At 37.7% G+C, this 18,428-nt stretch overlaps 2 protein-coding genes across 3 annotated transcripts in view; one reads left to right on the top strand and one right to left on the bottom strand.

Moving 5' to 3' along the window:
- Positions 1-18,428, bottom strand: part of MCM9 (minichromosome maintenance 9 homologous recombination repair factor) — a 180,440-nt gene that overhangs the window by 103,587 nt on the left and 58,425 nt on the right. The window lies entirely within an intron of this gene.
- Positions 1,500-16,948, top strand: ASF1A (anti-silencing function 1A histone chaperone). 2 transcript variants are annotated; one of them, XM_031964358.1, is made up of 5 exons: positions 1,772-1,859; positions 6,624-6,724; positions 6,840-6,955; positions 11,656-11,832; positions 16,372-16,948. In XM_031964358.1, the coding sequence occupies exons 2-5, from the start codon at positions 6,667-6,669 to the stop codon at positions 16,582-16,584; spliced, it is 564 nt and encodes a 187-aa protein (XP_031820218.1). In that variant the 5' UTR covers positions 1,772-1,859; positions 6,624-6,666; the 3' UTR covers positions 16,585-16,948. The 2 variants fall into 2 exon arrangements, with proteins under 2 accessions (XP_003769445.1, XP_031820218.1); XM_003769397.4 differs by lacking the exon at positions 6,624-6,724 and having other exon boundaries at positions 1,500-1,859; positions 16,372-16,764.

Raw genomic sequence — 18,428 nt, 5'->3', positions numbered from 1 at the left:
CTAGGACATTTCCCACCGTGCTTCCAGGAGACTATGGATGAGATAATCTTACTTTAAATTGAATGAGAGCTGGAATAATTTGTGTCAGGAATTATTTTTTAAAATAGGTGTTTTATGAATGAAATAAACTAAAACTAATGTTCACATTTTGTTAACTTTTTATATCAGTAGCTGCCAACAAATTAAAAGTTGTAAAAACTCACAAAATATATTATGAGCACCTTCTTTCCTAAGCCCATATTAGCAGCAAAGGGCTATAAATAAAATCAACATTTTCCCTCGTTGGGCTGGCTTTCAGCATGCAGATACCTTTGGCTATATTTCTGAGTGCTAAAAAATGTCTAAAATCACTAATAATCCGCACCTTACATTTTGAAAGATTTCTAAAGTCTGACGATGCCGTCCTTTTTGCTTTTCTCTGCATACTCTCCCTTCTTTTTTTCCTCTTTCCCCCCCTTCTAATTTTCACTATTTTCTCCCCTTCTCTATAAACAAAGCGCTTCAGTGAATCTCGTTCTATCTCTGGTTTACGATTCAGGAAAGGCTTTCTAGGACTAGAAAAACTTGGAGAGGATTCCTAACTCGGATCTGGATTTCTTTTGGGTATTTCAGAACAGTTGGATTCTTCTATGCACGTGCGCGTTTTATTTTAGACGTGTTCGCGCAAGGCAGTCCGTAGGCTCTGCCGGACCGCCGTGGAGTCCACGGAATGGAAAAAGCAGGAGCTCGTGGTCCTCAGCCCGGAGAAGGGGGCAGCACCGCAGGGCTCAGCCCACGCGGAGGACGGGGGCGCGTTTGCAGCACTTCATGTTAGGAAGGCATCTTGTTTGCTGAGGTATCACGTGCATTCACAGAGAGCCTTCTCTCGTGTGTGGCTCATATGTGTTAATGTAACTGCTTAACGTTTACGGACACACCGATGCGCTGAACGCAGAACAGACCTTGAATCTGAGGGGGAACAGCGTGGGTAAGTTTCAAACATAAAACGAAATGGAGGAAGTCACGTTCTTGGCTGCCCCTCTCCCTCCTCTGTCCCGCTTTCCCCGGCTCTGCCCTCTCCCTCCTCCCCCGCTCGCGTGCCCTCCCTCTTCCCCTCCCCTCTGCCCTCCCCTCTGCCCGCCCCTCCCAGATCCCCGGTAACTACTGGCTGACACACCCTACGTGAGAACAGCGTGGAAACAATCCCGTGGGCGGGGCTTCCCGGCTCTCCTCGGCGCTCTCGGCGCTCGCCGCCCGCCCGCTCCGCTCTGCCCCGCTCGGCTCCGGAGGAGCCCTCCCCGGCGTTCCTCCCAGGCTGTCAGCCGGCTCACTTTGTTCTCCGCCTTTGTCCTCGGCTACGCCAGCAGGTGGAGCAGCCGCGAACCTTTCGGAGCCCATTCAGGGGCAGGGAGCCCATCTTGCTCTCCGCCGGAGCCGGAGCTGGAGGAGGAGGAGGGTCAGAGCTCAGCGTGCAGCCAATCGGGGCCCACGCTGCTAGTTAACCGAGCAGAATGGGCTGTAGTTGAGTGAGATAGGAAAGCTGCAAAAACACTGTGGAGTTGTTTCCCGGTGTAAATAAAAAAAAGGAGACGACGACGACGAGGAGGAGGAGGGAAGGACAGCCAAAAGTTTCCCAAGTCGCCGCCGCCCGCCGTTGGCCCGGGCCCGGAGCGGGGGCTTCGCCCAGCGCGCACACGCCGGACTTGGTTGTGCTGCAAGAACACCCCATCCCTATTGTTTGTGCGGGGTTTCTCTCCCTCGCTCTCGAAATATGGCAAAGGTTCAGGTGAACAATGTAGTGGTGCTGGACAACCCGTCTCCTTTCTACAACCCGTTCCAGTTCGAAATCACGTTCGAGTGCATAGAGGATTTGTCGGAAGGTGAGTAGGTCGGACCCCGCCAGGGGGGCTTGAGCCCGGGGCGCTCGGGCCAGGTTTTTCTACGCGAAAACTTTCCCAAGGCCTGGTGGGTTTTGCCTCCTCTCCCCGCACTCTTTCCCAGTTTTACTCTGGGCTGCATCCGCGGGAGAGGGGGGGAGGGAGGCGAGGAGGAGGATGGGCTGCTGCTCGGGCTGCTGCAGACCTGCAGCTCCGGAGGGGCCGGCGGGGCTTTGGCCGGGGCGCGCGGCTGCTGTGTCTGAGCCCGCCGCCGGCGGAGGGAAACTCGAAGCCGGTGCGTTTGGCTATTGTGCCCTTCACCCCCGCGGGGAGACGGAGGAGGAGGGAGAGGAAGCCGCCCCAGATCCCCAGGGCTGCCTTTTTGTAGAGCCGGGCCGAAGTTGCAAGTAACTTGTTTGAGTGGTGGTAGCCATGTTGTCAGCTTTGTCTGGGTGTGGGAGAAGGGTTAACGGGAGGAGAGGGGAGCCCCGCGGCCGCCCCCCGTGAGCCTCCGGACCCCTCGGCTGCTCCGGGAGGAGGACTTGGCTCGGCCGAGAAGCCAGCGACGGCAGAGGCTGCGAGCCCCCCTCCTATTTGCACGGCCTGGGACTCGGGGGTGGGGGGGAGGCAGTGGAGATGAGGTTTTTTTAAGAAGAGCTGAGTCTGGTGTGTGCGCGTGTCTGTGCTCGCCGGAGAGTTCGAAAACGGAGCCATCTTTTACCCAAAGAGTGGCAATTGAGCTCCGAGCCCCTGGCGTCGCTAGCTCCACCGCCTGCAACCCCCCGCTTGCTTTAAGTGCCTGCAACTCTTAGCACCTGCCCACCTCCCCGACTCCCACTTGGAAAGGCCAGAACTCCTTTTAAAGTTGCACTAGTTTCTTCCCGGAGACCCCGGTCCCTCCTAGCCTAATTAAACCGGCAGGAAAAGCCGGGGCAAGCCTTTCAGCCCTCCTCCGGCTTCCTGAATCAAGTGGGGAGGCGGGTACAGACTCGGGCATCCACACACTCCTTCTTTCGGAGCTCTTACACCCGCCCCCCGCCCCTGCCCACCCCGGGAGTGGGCAGGGTGCCAAGCTGCCTTCCCTAGGGACTCTGACAACTGCAAATAATTTTTGAGAGACTCCAGAGGGAATCGCTTCCAAGCAGCCTTGGCTACAAGGAGAACGTCCAGGGACAAGGGGGGTTCCAGGATGCTAATGAAAAGTTCTTTGCAAACGTTGAAGCGCTATCAAGGCTAACGATTATTACTTCTAACTCTGGAAATTAAAAAAAACCAAAAAACAAAAATAGCTTTAGGGGAAAACATTTTCTTGTATGTTTGAGGGTGAAAAAATGAACACAACTTACATAAATGAATAAAAGATGTTAAATGTAGGACCTTTTTGTTTGGGCTTGGAAGATGATCTGTTCAGAACCCAGTTAAAAGTGGTAGAGCTTTCACAATTGGTATCTGGGGTGCCAGTAAGCTCAGGGACTTGTTTAACATGCTATTAAGAGAAGCCCCTTTCAACAAATGAAAAGTGAAAATTGTACTTAGACACACATTAAGAGAAAGGAATAAGGGGGAGAGGAAGGTTTTAAATACTAAACTAAGATCATAGAATTTAGAGGCCGAAGGGATCCCTAAAAGTTTTTATTTAGCTCAGTGTACTCGATTTACAAATCAAGAAGCTGAACCCAGAGGGGTTTAAGAGACTTGTTCAAGGTCATGGTAGTAAACATATTTTGAGGACTTAAAACATTTTAGTTTTGAAAGATGAAAATTTCATAATCTTTATTTTCATCTGTATGAATAGAATACATGAATTTCAGATAGAATAAATTTTATCTCAGGATTTTTTTTTTTAATTCTCTTGAATTTTGTGAAATCTTCAGTTTACAAATGTAAAATTTGTCCCTGATGCTACTGTATTGTAGGTGCTACATTTTGATTGGGAATTATTTTGAATTTCTCATATGGACAGCTGTCCAAAAAAACTTCATAAAGTATCTTTTCTTGATTATTAACTGCCATTTCCTGGCTGTTTTTAAACTAGTTTTCGTCTTTGTGCACAGCTGTTTGAACTTGATCAAGAAATGGACCAAGTTTTAAAAGTTAACACAGGTAAAATGAAATAAAGCTAAATAATAGCAAAATACAGGATTACATTTCTATTTTCTCATTATTTGAAAGCACCTTGTTCATTTTGGACAGCGGTAGCCTCTTAGCCACCTTCAGCATTAAATGAATAGAATAAACAAAAGTAGAGGAAATAAGTGTTACTTACTAGTTCACTATGAGTTCCCCAAGTCATAAATATATTTTTGGGAGTGCTTACTACTTTAGGTCTCAAAGCTAATAAGGAATAAAGGAGCTCAGGACATGGGTGAAGATCCTCTCTTGGTCCATGGTTTTGAATTGAATAGTGAAAGTGCTGCTCTATGACAGAGGCAAAGCTACATTTTAACTATTAATTGATATCCATTCACAAACCAGTTATAGTATTGGGATTTGCAGGGTTGAGTGTCAAAAATATACCAACTATCACTTAAGATGTATCATTTCCCTGAATCACATTTGAGCTGAGTCATAACCACCAACTACCTCCTACCCCCAAGGTACCAAGGAGTTTTTTGAAAAAATGGTCCACTTGAGTGTTTCACCTAAAGCCAGGTAGATTAAAGGAACTGAGTATATTCAAAGGGTACTTTTAATAATGTGAGTACCACCTTGGGGCCAGTACAATCTGATTCACTTTTTATTCTGTGTTTAATTTAACAACCTCAAAAAAATTTTTATTGTTGTTTTTTAAAGTTTTTCTTTTAAAGTAAGTTATAATTATCAGCTGTTATGGGATGCTGTTAGAGTGGATCAGGGATAGGTCAATAGGCCTGCAGTCAAGAAAATCTGAATTCAAATGTGGCCTCAGACATTCAGCCATGTGACACTGAGCAAATCACTCAACTGTAAAAATGGGGACCATAAAAGCTCCTATCTCTCACCCTTGTTGTGAGGATCAAAAGAGAGAACATTTGTCAAATACAGTATTTGGCATAAAGTGAGTGTTTTAATAAATGCCTGTTTAAAAAAAAATCGTAGCTATATTTTAAACATGTATTCCTACAATCATAGGATTTATAGCTGAAAGGACCTTAGATACTATCCAATCTAAGCCCTACATTTTCTACATGAGGAAATTGAAGCCCAAAGAAATTAAATGACTTGGGCAAGAGCATACATAGATTAAGATTTGAATTGAGTCCTCTTACTCCAACCCTACCTCTAGGTCTTATGCATTTGGATGCAACACCTAATATTATAGGTGGACAGTCTTTTTGGGCATGATAGGATACTGCTCTGGAACAATGGCCTGGACAAGTCTTTTGAATATTCTGACCAAATAAAAGAGTATTAGTAAAGGGGGTAGGTAACTCAAGAAGTAAGGAAAGTGAACATGGCAGTAGTTAGTAGACTTTGGACCCAAAAAAATCTTCCTTCATGCATTTTTGTGTTCTATAAGTTGTCACCATATTGACATGGTTCTCAAAATCCAACTGGGAAATGTTTCCTATAAATAAAAACAACACTATCCAATTGAAAACTTTTAAAAACAAATACAGATAATGAAAATAAAATCACTATTCAGAATACAAAGGTAAAGTGAAATAAGTGATTTTTCTTAAAGATAAATTATTTAAGAAGCTATTTCATAAATTCAAATATATTCCTTGTTTAACTCAACAGAAACAGCAAATATCTAAACAGGCATATAAAGTCACATACAACACAATCTCCCAATTAATGAATATTCCATATAATAATTGAGGTTTTCTTCAGTTCTACGCAAAACCAAGGAGAAGAGAGATGTTCTTACCTATGTTCTCTTGTGGTTCATTTCCCCCATTTAGATGCAGTAGTTATTATGCTACCTAATAACACAGGTGGATAGCCACAAAAATCTATTTGAGCCAAGATAATATAAATTTGCTATGAAACTTAGTGCTGCTAGCCCTTTGTCTATTATGTTATTTTATACACATGTTTAAAATTTTAAAAAAATCTTCATTATTACAAGAATACTTATGTGGATGTATCATGTGCTTATCTGAGAAAAAAGAAATAGAAAATTGTATTAAAATAAGGAAATTTCATTACACAAAAAAAGAATGGAGTTTTCTAAAACATGTCAAAGGAAAAAGAGCTGTTCAACCAGATAGATCCCTGCTATTAATATGAATCATCATCAATACATGTTTGTGTATATAGCAGTGTGCCTTTAATGCTCAATAAATGTTTCTTAAGTGAATCAATCCCTCAAGAATATTTCAGTGTAGTTGAGAAGATAAGATATTATCTAAATAAGTAGTAGAGACAGTGCCAGTGGGGTTGGTTACCCCAAATAAGCATGTCCCATTGAGCTCCACCCACACAAACATGCCTCATTTCTTAGGATTTATTATTTTGACACAAAGAATAAATTTTACCTATAGAGTGTTAAAAGAAAACATTAACTGTACCAATAGGTTGGTTGAGGTAAATGGTTCCTTAGTAGAGTTTCTAGTAAGCTTCTCTGAAGCAGGCAGGAGTCATTTTTTAAAGTCTTTATCTTTTCAGTGTGCGCAGTAGGCAATTAATGTTTGTTGAGTGAATGAATAAAGGCAATGATAGTTTATTAGAGCTGAAGTGGACAGCTGCCCAATTATTGGTATGGAAAATATAAAAGTTGGCTGATATTTGTTTTGCTGAATTGCCATTTCCCCCCTTTCTTTTTTTACTCTTTGTCTTAAGGATTGACTCTCTTAAGTGAGAAATTTTTCAGGAGCAGCAGGGGATGGAGAGGATTAGGTTCCCCAGGAAACTTAAGAATCCTTTTTGGATCTTCTGCTATGGTGAGGTGGATTTAGGGACAACAGATATAAACCAGTGGATATTAAAGGGGGTATTGGAATTAATCAGTGTTGTAATCTTGAGTGTAAAATAATGTGTATTGGTCTTTAACTCTAGACTTGGAATGGAAAATTATCTATGTGGGTTCAGCAGAAAGTGAAGAATACGACCAAGTTTTAGACTCTGTTTTAGTGGGCCCTGTTCCTGCAGGAAGGCATATGTTTGTATTTCAGGTAAGATTACTGTTAAATGTTTGTACCAATAAGTTACTGGAAAGTCTATTTTGTATTTGTAAAAAATCTTTCACTTTTAACACAATACTTCCATAAATAATAAAAAATAATAGCTAACATTTTTGTAGCACTTACTATGTGCCAAGCACTTTGCTAAGTGCTTTAGAATTGTTATCTCATTTGCACTGCGAGATAGATTCTATTATTCCCATTTTATAGATGGGAAAACTGAGGCAAACAGGCTATGTCTGCTTTTGCCTGAGACTACAAAATACTTGACTTTTATGATGGAGGAATGTTTTTAGAAGTTACCCTCCTGTTGTATTACAGAATCTTTGTGTCAGTTAAAAAGGCACCAATGAAGTTGGTGAAGTTGGATATTCTTAATAAGTGTGATTGATTTATACCAGAAACAACAATATGCACATTGTTAATATTATCAACTTGAAAATGACAAAAAGTTAGAACAGTTTATGGAGTAATCCTTAAATGATGCTTATTGACCACCACTAACTTTCTGCTGACCTTACTTTAAGCATCATTAACATACATTAAGTCTTATTAGGAATGGCAAGAGTTTTTTATATATATATATATATGATGGACCTTGACAGAGGTTTTTAAATTTTAAAATAAGGTATGTAGCAAAGTATATAGGTCTTATTGAGCTGTGGAAAGTAGAAGAGGTGTGAGATTGTACATCAAACAAATAATTTTTTGAGGGGCCTTATATTCAAGTTTCCTAGCACATCTTCTCATTGTTCTTCTTAACCACCCCCAATTCTATCAGCAGTAGAATAATCACTTTACTAGTATTTAATTTTTATAAGCTGAGAATACCACATATTGGTCTTTGCTAATCACTTACTGGCATCAACCAATCTTCCCTTTAACTGACACAGGACCATGTTTTTGAATGGTTAACACCTTCAGTTATTTTCCAACATTGAACAGAGGCAGGAAAAAAAGCCACATATGGTGAGTGAGTTCTTCTGTATTCCTATTCAAAAATAAGTCACACCCTCTGACTTAGCACTTCCTTTGCATAAATGCTTGCTTTGACCTATGACAGTTTAACCAGGCAGAACAATTCAGTCAGCTCTCAATTATCCCAAGCAGTAGAGGAGAATAGTAGTGTGAAATTCTCAAAGTAAAACCAAATAAGAGATTTTTAACACTTGACTTTGGATCTTGATGTCTCTTAACAAATTGTGCAAACTCCAAGCAAAATTTGTATTTTGAATCTTTAATTTAGAAGAATATGAAGATCTTTTCTTCACCATCCTTTATACTAGTCTTCCCCTTACATTGCCCACCCCTCCTCACTCCTTCACAGATGGATGGTATTATAATAAATATAGTAGGTGGTGTTGTGAAAGGGCAGCAGAGAAAGAGTTATGAAAACCTCAACAAATACATGAATAGAAAAAGGTGATTCCATTAAAGGGAGAAGTATTTGTCCTATTTCCTATGATTTAAAGATTTTCCTAAGACTGCGTGGGCAGTTGGAACTTACTTTGATAGAATCTTTAAATACCTGGAAAGCTATTTTCTTTCCTTTTCAGCTTTGCAAAGCCCTCCCTGAAGTTTTTATTTGTCAAGAAGTAGAATTAGCTCTCTGATCCATGAAGTGAGCCATGTAGTCTATAGAGGATTCATGATTTGGCAAAGACTGCCTCTGACCCATGCTAAAATAGGAAGCTGCCTATTGCTTTTTCTATTTTATTTTAAAGTAATAGTTTGTTAGACTATGCAATCATGTATTAACGTAAGGATGGATAAATAATTGTTGATGATTTTTGCTTTGTGAGTTTAACAAAACTGAAACTTTTCTTTTGTATTATAGAATAGGGAAAAGAACTAGGCCTTTGAGGTTATTGATAGAGCAAAATCCTAGGTGAGGAACTACATGTTTATTGGCACTTTCTTGGCAGTGAATAGTCTTAGCATAGTCTGTGGCATGTAAGAAGCATTTGATAAATGCTTCTTGACTTGACTGGAGAGTTCACCAGGAACCTGAAAGGTTAGGCAGCTTGTTACTTGTCAGTTTGTGTCAAAGGCATGTTTTGAATCCAGGTGTTTCTGGCTTAAGGGATGGTTCTCTGTCCACTATTGCTACAAGAGTGAAATGGCACTAAAAGTTTTGGGATGCACTGTGCTATTAAAAACGCCCTCAATAGGGATGACAAATGTATTTGAAAACTTAGATTTTAGAATGTGGAGCTGAAAAGAACAGATAATTAGATCATGCTTTAAATTTATGCATTTGACAAACTCACTAACGTAGTAACTTAGGTGTTTTAATGATAGGATAAAGTCAGAGTTTTCCCAGCAGAGGTCAGCTTCAGGAGTACTTTTGATTTTCTATCACTTCTTGGTTTGCTAGCGTATACTTAAGGAATTTTTCTTAATGGCATGTCAGTAGTGTGAGAAGTGAACAGATATAGACAACAGCACTGTGGACTTAGAGTAAGGAGACCTGGGATCCTAATCCTGATTTGCCATGATCATGATATGACTCTGACCAGGTCACTTCTCTCTGGGCTTTAGTACAACTCTTTCCCTTTAAAATGAAGGGATTGTTTTAAATGATTTCTGAGACCCCTTCCAGATTGAAGAGTCTTTCATTTAAAGTGGTTGGCAAGAAGATCAAACAGTTGGCCAGTGGTAGCTGGAGTAAAATGTCTCAAGACCCCTAAATAAACCATACATAGACATGCTGCATTCTGACTAACCAAAGGGGGACTAGAGCTCTTCCAACCAGCCATATCTAATCTAAATATCCAAATGCATTCTGTAGGAAGGTCCAGAATCAATTTGGTCATGGAAAACAAAAGATGGAGAGAGAAGTGACTTCCCTGTTCACAACAGGCTGTCTTCCTTTACTGTCCCTACTCCCAACCAGGTGGGCAATCTCCAAAAATCTTCCCAAGTCAGCCTACTTGAATAGTTGAACTTCCAGGTCAAAAGGAGACCACCTCCCCTTCCCAGTCCTGCTTCAAAATATCTTCTTTTCAGAAAACTTGTGGAATATACATAAACACATGTGAATACCTGTCCCATTTCTACTAAGGACTTAAATACCAGGAGTAAATCAGAGAAGCAAGTTTCGCCTGTAAAGGAGCACCAGACTACATATTATTAATAGGGATGGAGGATGGAGAGAGCATGGGAAAACTGGAGAACTCCTAGAGTGAATGGAGCTGAACTACTTTTCTCTTTAGGTCTTGGTTTCTTAATCTTCTTTAAAAAAAAAAAAAAAAAAAAAAAAAAAGTTGAGAGGAAGAGTTGAACTAGATTAAGGTTGCTTAACTTGGGTTCTATGAACTTGCTTTGAAAAACAAGCTTTATGCATTTAAAAACATTCTGGGGGAAAAATGAGTCCCTGGGTTTCATCAGACTGTCAAATGGGTCTATGACATTAAAAAGGTTAAGGACCCCCGAACTAGATGTTCTCTAAGATACCTTTAGGTTTTAGCATTCAGAGACTTGTTTTGTAGAAACTCAGTAGAGTTCCACTCTTTCTACAGTATAAGCTTCTTGAGAGTAAGGGAAATATATTGATAATTGTATTCTTAGCACACTATGTCTCAAACATAGTCACTTGAAAAATGTTTGTTACTGATGATCAAATTGGAAATGCCCAACAAAGACACAACTGTATATATACTGGGTCACAGATGCTTCTTTATAACCCCGTTTCCTTGCTATTTACTAAGGTATATATTCCTCAGTAAATAGAAGATCAAGTTCAGATTTCTTTGTGTGGTGTTCTAGGTCTTCTAAATAAACCGACCCCACCAAACCCATTCAACTCTATTTCTCATTGTCTAGTGTACAGTATACTTTAGACACTAGTTTCCATATCATCTCCACATATGCTGTACTTATTTCCCCGTCTAGACCTTCTAGGGGACCAACCCCCCCACTCCCACATGGTCTTCACTTGCTTTTTTTCCAGCTTTTTCTATACAACTCAATTAGCTTTTTGTGAAACATTCTTTAACTAGCCCCAAATTAGTCTTTTATACTTATTTTTTGTGGGTTTTGGATATCAGTTTGGCATTTGGATTACATCTTGCTTTGTACTGTCTTATATATAGTTCTTATATGTGTACTTACATATAGTCAAGCTTGGGCACAACAATTTTGGGAATTAATGTGTTAGTCCTTTTTAAAGATGATCCTGAAATATTAGTCTGTTTAGTTGCTTTCAGTTTTCTATTCAGGCCAGTAAAAGGCTTTCAGGCAATGGGAGTTGAATGAGAGGATGCTGGGTGATAGAGGAAATTGGTGGGATAAATGATACATAGATGATCAGCATGTGTTTCTGGATAATCAAATCAATGATTTTGGTAACTCTTATTTTTAATTGTTCATTTAGCTAACGTAACATAAATCCTTTGTTTGGATGTTACCAAATACATTTAAAACACTAAAAAATGGAGGAAGAATGACAACTTTCCCTAGATACAATAATACCTTCAAGGATCCATGAGTACCAGAGGTGCACCACAGGAGGCACATGAACTCCTTCTAGCTATCTGTTTCAAAAATAAACATTTGCCTTCACAGCACGATTGCAAATATTTTCTAGATCTTACTGCTCTATCTTCATCTGATGGTGCTCAAGGTAACTAAAATCCTCATCTTGCCTGCAGTTAACCTTTCTTCTCCACCTTTTTTTTTAATCATTCTAGGCCGATGCACCAAATCCAGGACTTATTCCAGATGCAGATGCAGTAGGTGTAACAGTTGTGCTAATTACATGTACCTATCGAGGTCAAGAATTTATTAGAGTTGGCTACTATGTAAATAATGAATATACGGAGACAGAATTAAGGGAAAATCCACCAGTAAAACCAGACTTTTCTAAGGTAAGCAACATTTCAAGCTTATCTTTTAATTAATTTACTTTTACTACATAATTCAAAGGTGACAAAAACTGACTTCTGGAAAGCAGCAATTTATATTACATCATGTGTGTGGCTTTTGAAATAAGTGGGGAACTAAGTAAGAAATGGTTATGAGTCAGATTCTAAAGTTTTGGTGCTAGTTCATAATTGAAGTCTAACTGCATAATTCATGATGACTGTAATTATTATTTTTCCTTATGAAGCTTTGGTAATTAATGTTTGAATACGCTTTTTGAGATCCTAAAACAAAGGCAACTATACCTCTCTCTTGGCTCAGCTAACTAAATTAGACCTGTGGCCTTTAGGAAGGCATTTACCTATCCAGCATTTTTATTTCAAAGCTTTTAATAACCTTTCCCTATATTCATAGCATTGTTGTCTGCTAGCAATAATATCTACCTGAAACGGGTGAGGTTGTTGGCACTATCAAGTTACCAGGGGAATAGTTGGTTAATGTTCTTCATAATAAAGAATCCTGAGATAACTGATTTTTGTTTTAGGGGTTCTATGGCTCTAACTACCCCCTTCTTCAAAACTCATGTGTATATGTGCATATGCTCCCTTCTTTACTCATCTAATCAAATTCAATGCATTATGTAAACAAACTTAACCAACTATTTTTTTCTCCCAATGATTTTCCTGTTTTGTTTTTACACACTCCAAACAGTGTAATTTGATTTCTTATTTCATCCAGGGATGAAAATCAGTAGTTTAAATTATAGAAGAAAAATTTATCCTAAGAGCCATGACTTTATATTCCAGAGCTCTTAATAGCAAGTAATTTTTAGAGTATGAGAGATCTTACAGAGTATTTAGTTCAACCCCTCTATAAATTTTTTCCCCAGTTTTTTGTTTTGGGATTATATCTGGGAGTTTGGGGGCATTTTAGGCATTCACTATTACACTAGGTCACCTTTTAACAGTTTTGTTGTAATGAACACCAGATTTGAATTTGGAAACCTGGGTTCAAATTTGAACTCTTCTACTTAATATCTGTGGGACTTTAGGTATATGAATTTCTAAGCCCTGGGATTCTCACCTTTCAATGAGGGGACTGGACTGAATGGTCTCTCTAATATCAGAATTCTAAGGGATAACAATTATTATACCTTGGATTTAGAAAAATCAAAATTTTAGGTGAAACAAAAGAGCAATGAAGAGAGAATTATGAAGAGAGAAGTATGTATAAGCTGCAATGTTTTATCAATAATGCATTTATAGGAAATTTTTTTATATAAAACATCATCATGAGCATGCATAGATTTAGGGGAGGAGATCAGTTAAAATGAGAAACCATAGATGGACAAGTGTGTGATCCGGTGGAAGGCCTCTGGTGTCAGCGGACCTGGGTTCAAATAACACATAGATGATTATTGTGTGCTTTGAGCATGTCACAGCCTCTTGGGTTTTGGTTTCCTCATATGTTAAATAAAAGGAAATTAATGATTGTGTCATCTGATGACCATTGAGAGCTATACAACAGGAAGGTCTCTGAAAGGACACAGGATCATGTGGAATGGGAAGACATGGAAGGTACCCATACTTTTGAGATAATTACTTCCCAATATCAGAGACCACAAATGGAGATGGGGATGAAATAACTTTGATCCACTCTTTTTATATCTTCACTTAGTTTTTTCTGGCTCCTGCAACTGCTCATTTCTGCTTCTCGCTTAGAGCTTTGTGACTATATTGCTGGAGACAAAGAGAAATCATCAAGCAGATCTCTGTTCTGAAGCCCCTTGTAGATTTGAAAAGAATTGTCTCAACTGACATCGTATTTAACCTAACCTTATCACCTACAATTGTAGGTTTGCTTGTCACAACCTGAAACTATGCATTAGAACTCCTTTCTTTTAGATTCATGGTAAAAATCTTAATTCAAAGTTTTTGCTCATATTGTAATTTGAATAAACAGTGCATTTAATAAAATGACCAACCTAAATAAAGTTAAAAATATGCAATCCCCTATTAAAACTAATTATAAAGGGAAGACAGAGCAAAGATCTAAAATCCAGAATTTAATAATTACTCTTCCTTTGTGAGGAATGGCTATTTTTTGTTTGTTTTTTTTTGAAGAACTAAGAATTCTTATTTTTGTATGTGCTTATCCTTTTGGTATAGGCAAAAGAATAAGGAATATTGGAACTTGAGTCTGATTGAAACAAATTTGTTTAATGTCTTTTGCCTCTTTTTAAAAGAAATTTTACTTTAATTAATCTTAACTATTAATAATTCTTAATTTTTATTTGCTTTTCTTTATTACATAGGTAAGAAAATCTTATGTTTCCCCTCGGTGTGAAAGGACAAAATGATTGTATATAAATGAGAGTTGTATCAGATTTTCAAAAAATTGGCTTACCTAGATATATAGCCCAATTGTCCTCATTTTAAGAATGAAGAAACTGAAATTCAATGTGTTTAACTTAGCTGATGTCACACAGGATAGTTAATGGCAGACCTGGGACACTCTTCCTGTGCTTTCCTTAATTTACTCTGATGGAATATTATGAAATAAACTGTATTTTTAATTGGTAATATTTTCAGTGAGTATAAAGTGAGGTTGACTATGTGAGCAAACCTGCCAAAGCAATCCATAGGAAATACACAGCAATGGAATTCATCCATCTGAATAAAGCAGTGTTTTTTCTTCCTCACATTAGTACAGTTATTTACATAAGATAGCACTATGTCAAGCATTTGAGACACATACAGGCACTTAAGAGTCCCTGCCCACAAGGATCTCACATTCTAATGAGGGGAAGACAATGAGGAGCAGATTAACATGTTTTAGAGAGAGCCTGCCTGGAATGGGCATAAAGGCTTGGTTCTGATTAAGATAAAACCAGGATAGAGGGAACAAGGGCTGGAGTCAGGAGGGAGATAAGAATTATCATCATTAGGAGATGGCTGGGATTTAATGACATTTAGTTTAATTAGGCCTGGTTCCCAGAAGTATAAGGTAAAGAAAGCCCACCTATCAAGTGACCCTTTTTTTTTTTTTTTAAGAGATGGGTGGGATTTAATGAAATTTAATTTATTTAGTTACATATATATATATTCATGAAAGGCAGCATGCAGTAGTGTGGATAAAATGTGTAACCACTAAAAAGACTAGGGTTCAAGTTTTTTGTCTGACACATGAACAAGTCTTCATCTTTATCCCAGATGACTTTTATAGTCTCCAAGTTGCAGAGGAGTTGCCAGTTTGTTTCAGACTTCCAACAATTCCTCAAACCTGGTCTATAGGTTAAAGTTTGTATAACTTTCCTTTCCTTTTACAAAGGATGATACCAAAAAATGTACAAATCTCTCTCCTCTCTCCCCCCAAAAACGTTCTACTATTTAATGGCTGAGAGACCACTAATGGGAGAGGCAGATGGTAGAACAACATGGAAGTTGTTGATATCATAATTTTAGCTCTAATGTACATATTTTCCATAATTAACAGCATGAAATTCCAAACTAGGAAGAACATTTAAAAAATTTATCTGCTCTTTATAATTCTAGAACATGAATTTTAAGCATTTTAAAAAGATAGGGCACCTGAGACCATTGCTAGCTTTATTGTCTGAATTTAAGAAAGGAAATAGTTTCAACGGGACAACATTATTACCTAAGAAAGCTTGGAAGTGAAGTATTGTAATTGACCTTTTAGAGAGTTGAATGAATAGTGAAAGGAAATCACTCTTGAACCTTACAGGTAGTAAGAACTTAATGAATTCTTCTTAATGGATAGACTACAGAAAAAAGTAACTATACTTAATCCTATTTCTAAAAAGTACTAGAACATTACTTTGGGGGTTAGATAAAACTTTTGAAAAAAGAAATCTTTCTTTGATCTGCAATATATAACTTTATTTGTCAGACGATCATTTAACTGATTTTTAAAATTTTTTCTTTGAAGCTATACTAGTTCTCAAATAGCTATTTCACCTATGGAACAGGTAAAACAAAATGGCTTTAACTTTATTATCTGAAACCACCTGTGCTCTCCCATGCCTTCTCCCAAGTTACGTTTCCTTCCACTTAACTCCTCTAAATTGCTGAATTCATTACAAAAAACTATTCTTTCTAATCGTTTACCTTTATTTCTTTGCCATGGCCCCTTATCTTTAAAATCTACAATGTCTTACAACTTAACTGAACAAATATAAAATTTACAACCATAATAATTACTAAGTGCTTTATAGTTTACATGCATACTATCTATGAACCTTGTGTAAGGTGTACCTTTATTACCTCACAGCTTTGAGGGCAATTATTGTCATCATCATGATCATTCCTAATTTATAAGTGAGGAAACTGAGACAGAGGCTGAATGACTTGCCTAGGATTATCTGAGGTGGAATTTGAACTTGGGGTCCTCTGGAGTCCAAGGCCAGTGCTTCACTCCCTTCTCCATTAACTATCTGATTATTTATTAAGAGCTTAATTGCATTGTACTAAGTGATTTAGTCTTTACCATCTAAATTTACTTTTTTCCTTCCTCACTTCTAGCTTCAAAGGAATATTTTGGCATCTAATCCCAGGGTCACAAGATTCCACATTAATTGGGAAGACAATACTGAAAAACTGGAAGATACAGAGAGCAGTAACCCAAATTTACAATCACTTCTTTCAACAGATGCATTGCCTTCAGCATCAAAGGGATGGTCAACATCAGAAAATTCATTAAATGTCATGTTAGAATCCCATATGGACTGCATGTGACTACCTGCCATCCCTTTAGTACATGTTAAGCTATAAAAACAAACAGAACTATTTCCCTGAAATTCCGTAAGTACATAGTCGAGACAAAATGTGAAAAATTTGTTTTAAAAACATCCTGTAGAAAGTTTATAAGAACCAGTATTTGATCAAATTGTGGAATATAAATACAACTATTTTTAAGTAATTCTTTTTTCTCTAATGTGTTATTTTATTTGCTCTAAAACTAATCTGATTAAAGCATATATATTATATTTTCTTCTCCTCTGTAATAACACTCTTAAGCACAACAATGGAAAAAAAAAATAAAATGACATGAATTTTTTGGATAAGATGAATAAAGCAGACTAGTTTCACCAGCCATTAATAAGAGGTTGGAACAAAGCTTATTTTAACCAAAGTGAAAACAAACTATATCTTTCTTGTTATGTCTGCTTTTCTCACGCCACACAGTAGGTAAGAGTTTTGGAAGCAGATTTCCATTTATTTTAAAGCACATGTTTGATTCCTTAAAATAGGCCATGTGAAATCAAACCTCTACAGAGGATGACCGACCTTCCCTTATCATCTACACAGTCCTCTTATTCCCCAGCTTTGAGTTGGGTAGGAAGTTAAGAGCAAAACATGCCAATAAGAGTTTGTTTACAAGTTTATTTAAAATATCTATGTAAGTATAAACATAAATTTTTAAAACTAGATCAAACTTTCTAAACAACTCTGTCCCAAATTATGATAAATTCAATTACAGTTAAGATTCAACATACTTTGAATCCCTCTTATTGTAGTGGACACAAGGCTGGGCCAGTTCCCAATTCTTCCTTTAGGTATCCAGAACAACTAATGTGTTTTAAATAACATATAACAATGCATTTTTGACAACACTGATATAAAAATTATGAGCTCAACAAGGAGTTTGACTTTATAACACTAGAAGCTTTGTTTTAGTTGCTATTTTGAAAATTATGATTTTTCAAACATTGATATTGCCCTATTTCCACATTAGATGCAGACAAAAAACAAATTTAGATGGTATTTAGAATTGAAATACCCTAAAGGAGTTTTTTGATGGGAATTTTAAAAACAACCTTTAAAATAGACACCATTAATTTAAAATCATGATTATTCTTCTTTTCATGGGTCCTGTAGATGATCTTCCCAATAAAGTTACTAGTGCCCATTTCATAGGTCTCACAGAAGACTCCTTTACAGTTGTACAAGTGCCTTCATATATAAAACTTCATACCACAATTATAGTTTTAAAAGCTTAGTTGAGGAAGAGAAATTATGAGTACTATATTCTACCAATACTTCTCATTTTAAAAATAAATTTTTTAACAGGATAATTTTGCAGAATGTAATACAGATTTATAGTTTATGGAGCTGAAAACAGAGTCTTAGATTCTTCACCTTCATTTACAGAAAAAGAATATAGACCTCAGAAGATAAAAGGGAGAGGTTCTAGGTTACAGAACCAGTCAATGGAAGAGTCAGAACCTAGAACCTGTATCTTCTGACTTTGCATTTAGTGCTCTTTCCCCTATACCAAGGTTATGCTTTTGAAATGTGGTATCCCAAATTAACTATAAGTAATTCATTTTAAAAGGTATATGCATTTTCAAATGGTATAACAAAGTACTTTGTAAATCTTAAAGTCCTTATATAAAAAGCATTAGCTATTATTTATGGCCAATATATTTCAGAAACTTATTTTCCAATTTAAAATCTTTTTTTTTTCTTTTTTAATTATTATCTAACTAACTAGGGATGGGGATAGGAAACAAATTTCATTGGCATAAGAAACTCCCTGAGGGGGAAATTCCCTCTACCAATACATATTAGCATTATCT

The sequence above is a fragment of the Sarcophilus harrisii genome, chromosome 4, assembly GCF_902635505.1.
Source record: "Sarcophilus harrisii chromosome 4, mSarHar1.11, whole genome shotgun sequence".
Taxonomy (NCBI): domain Eukaryota; kingdom Metazoa; phylum Chordata; class Mammalia; order Dasyuromorphia; family Dasyuridae; genus Sarcophilus; species Sarcophilus harrisii.
Note: the sequence above shows the minus strand (reverse complement) of the source record. Positions and strands in the feature narration are given on the sequence as shown.

Bases quoted from the DNA above. Each gene is read 5' to 3' on its own strand.
- ASF1A (XM_003769397.4), top strand. From the start codon at position 1,751: ATGGCAAAGGTTCAGGTGAACAATGTAGTGGTGCTGGACAACCCGTCT. The intron at 6,956-11,655 runs GTAAGATTACTG...TAATCATTCTAG, and splicing joins GGCATATGTTTGTATTTCAG to GCCGATGCACCAAATCCAGG. The intron at 11,833-16,371 runs GTAAGCAACATT...CCTCACTTCTAG, and splicing joins TAAAACCAGACTTTTCTAAG to CTTCAAAGGAATATTTTGGC.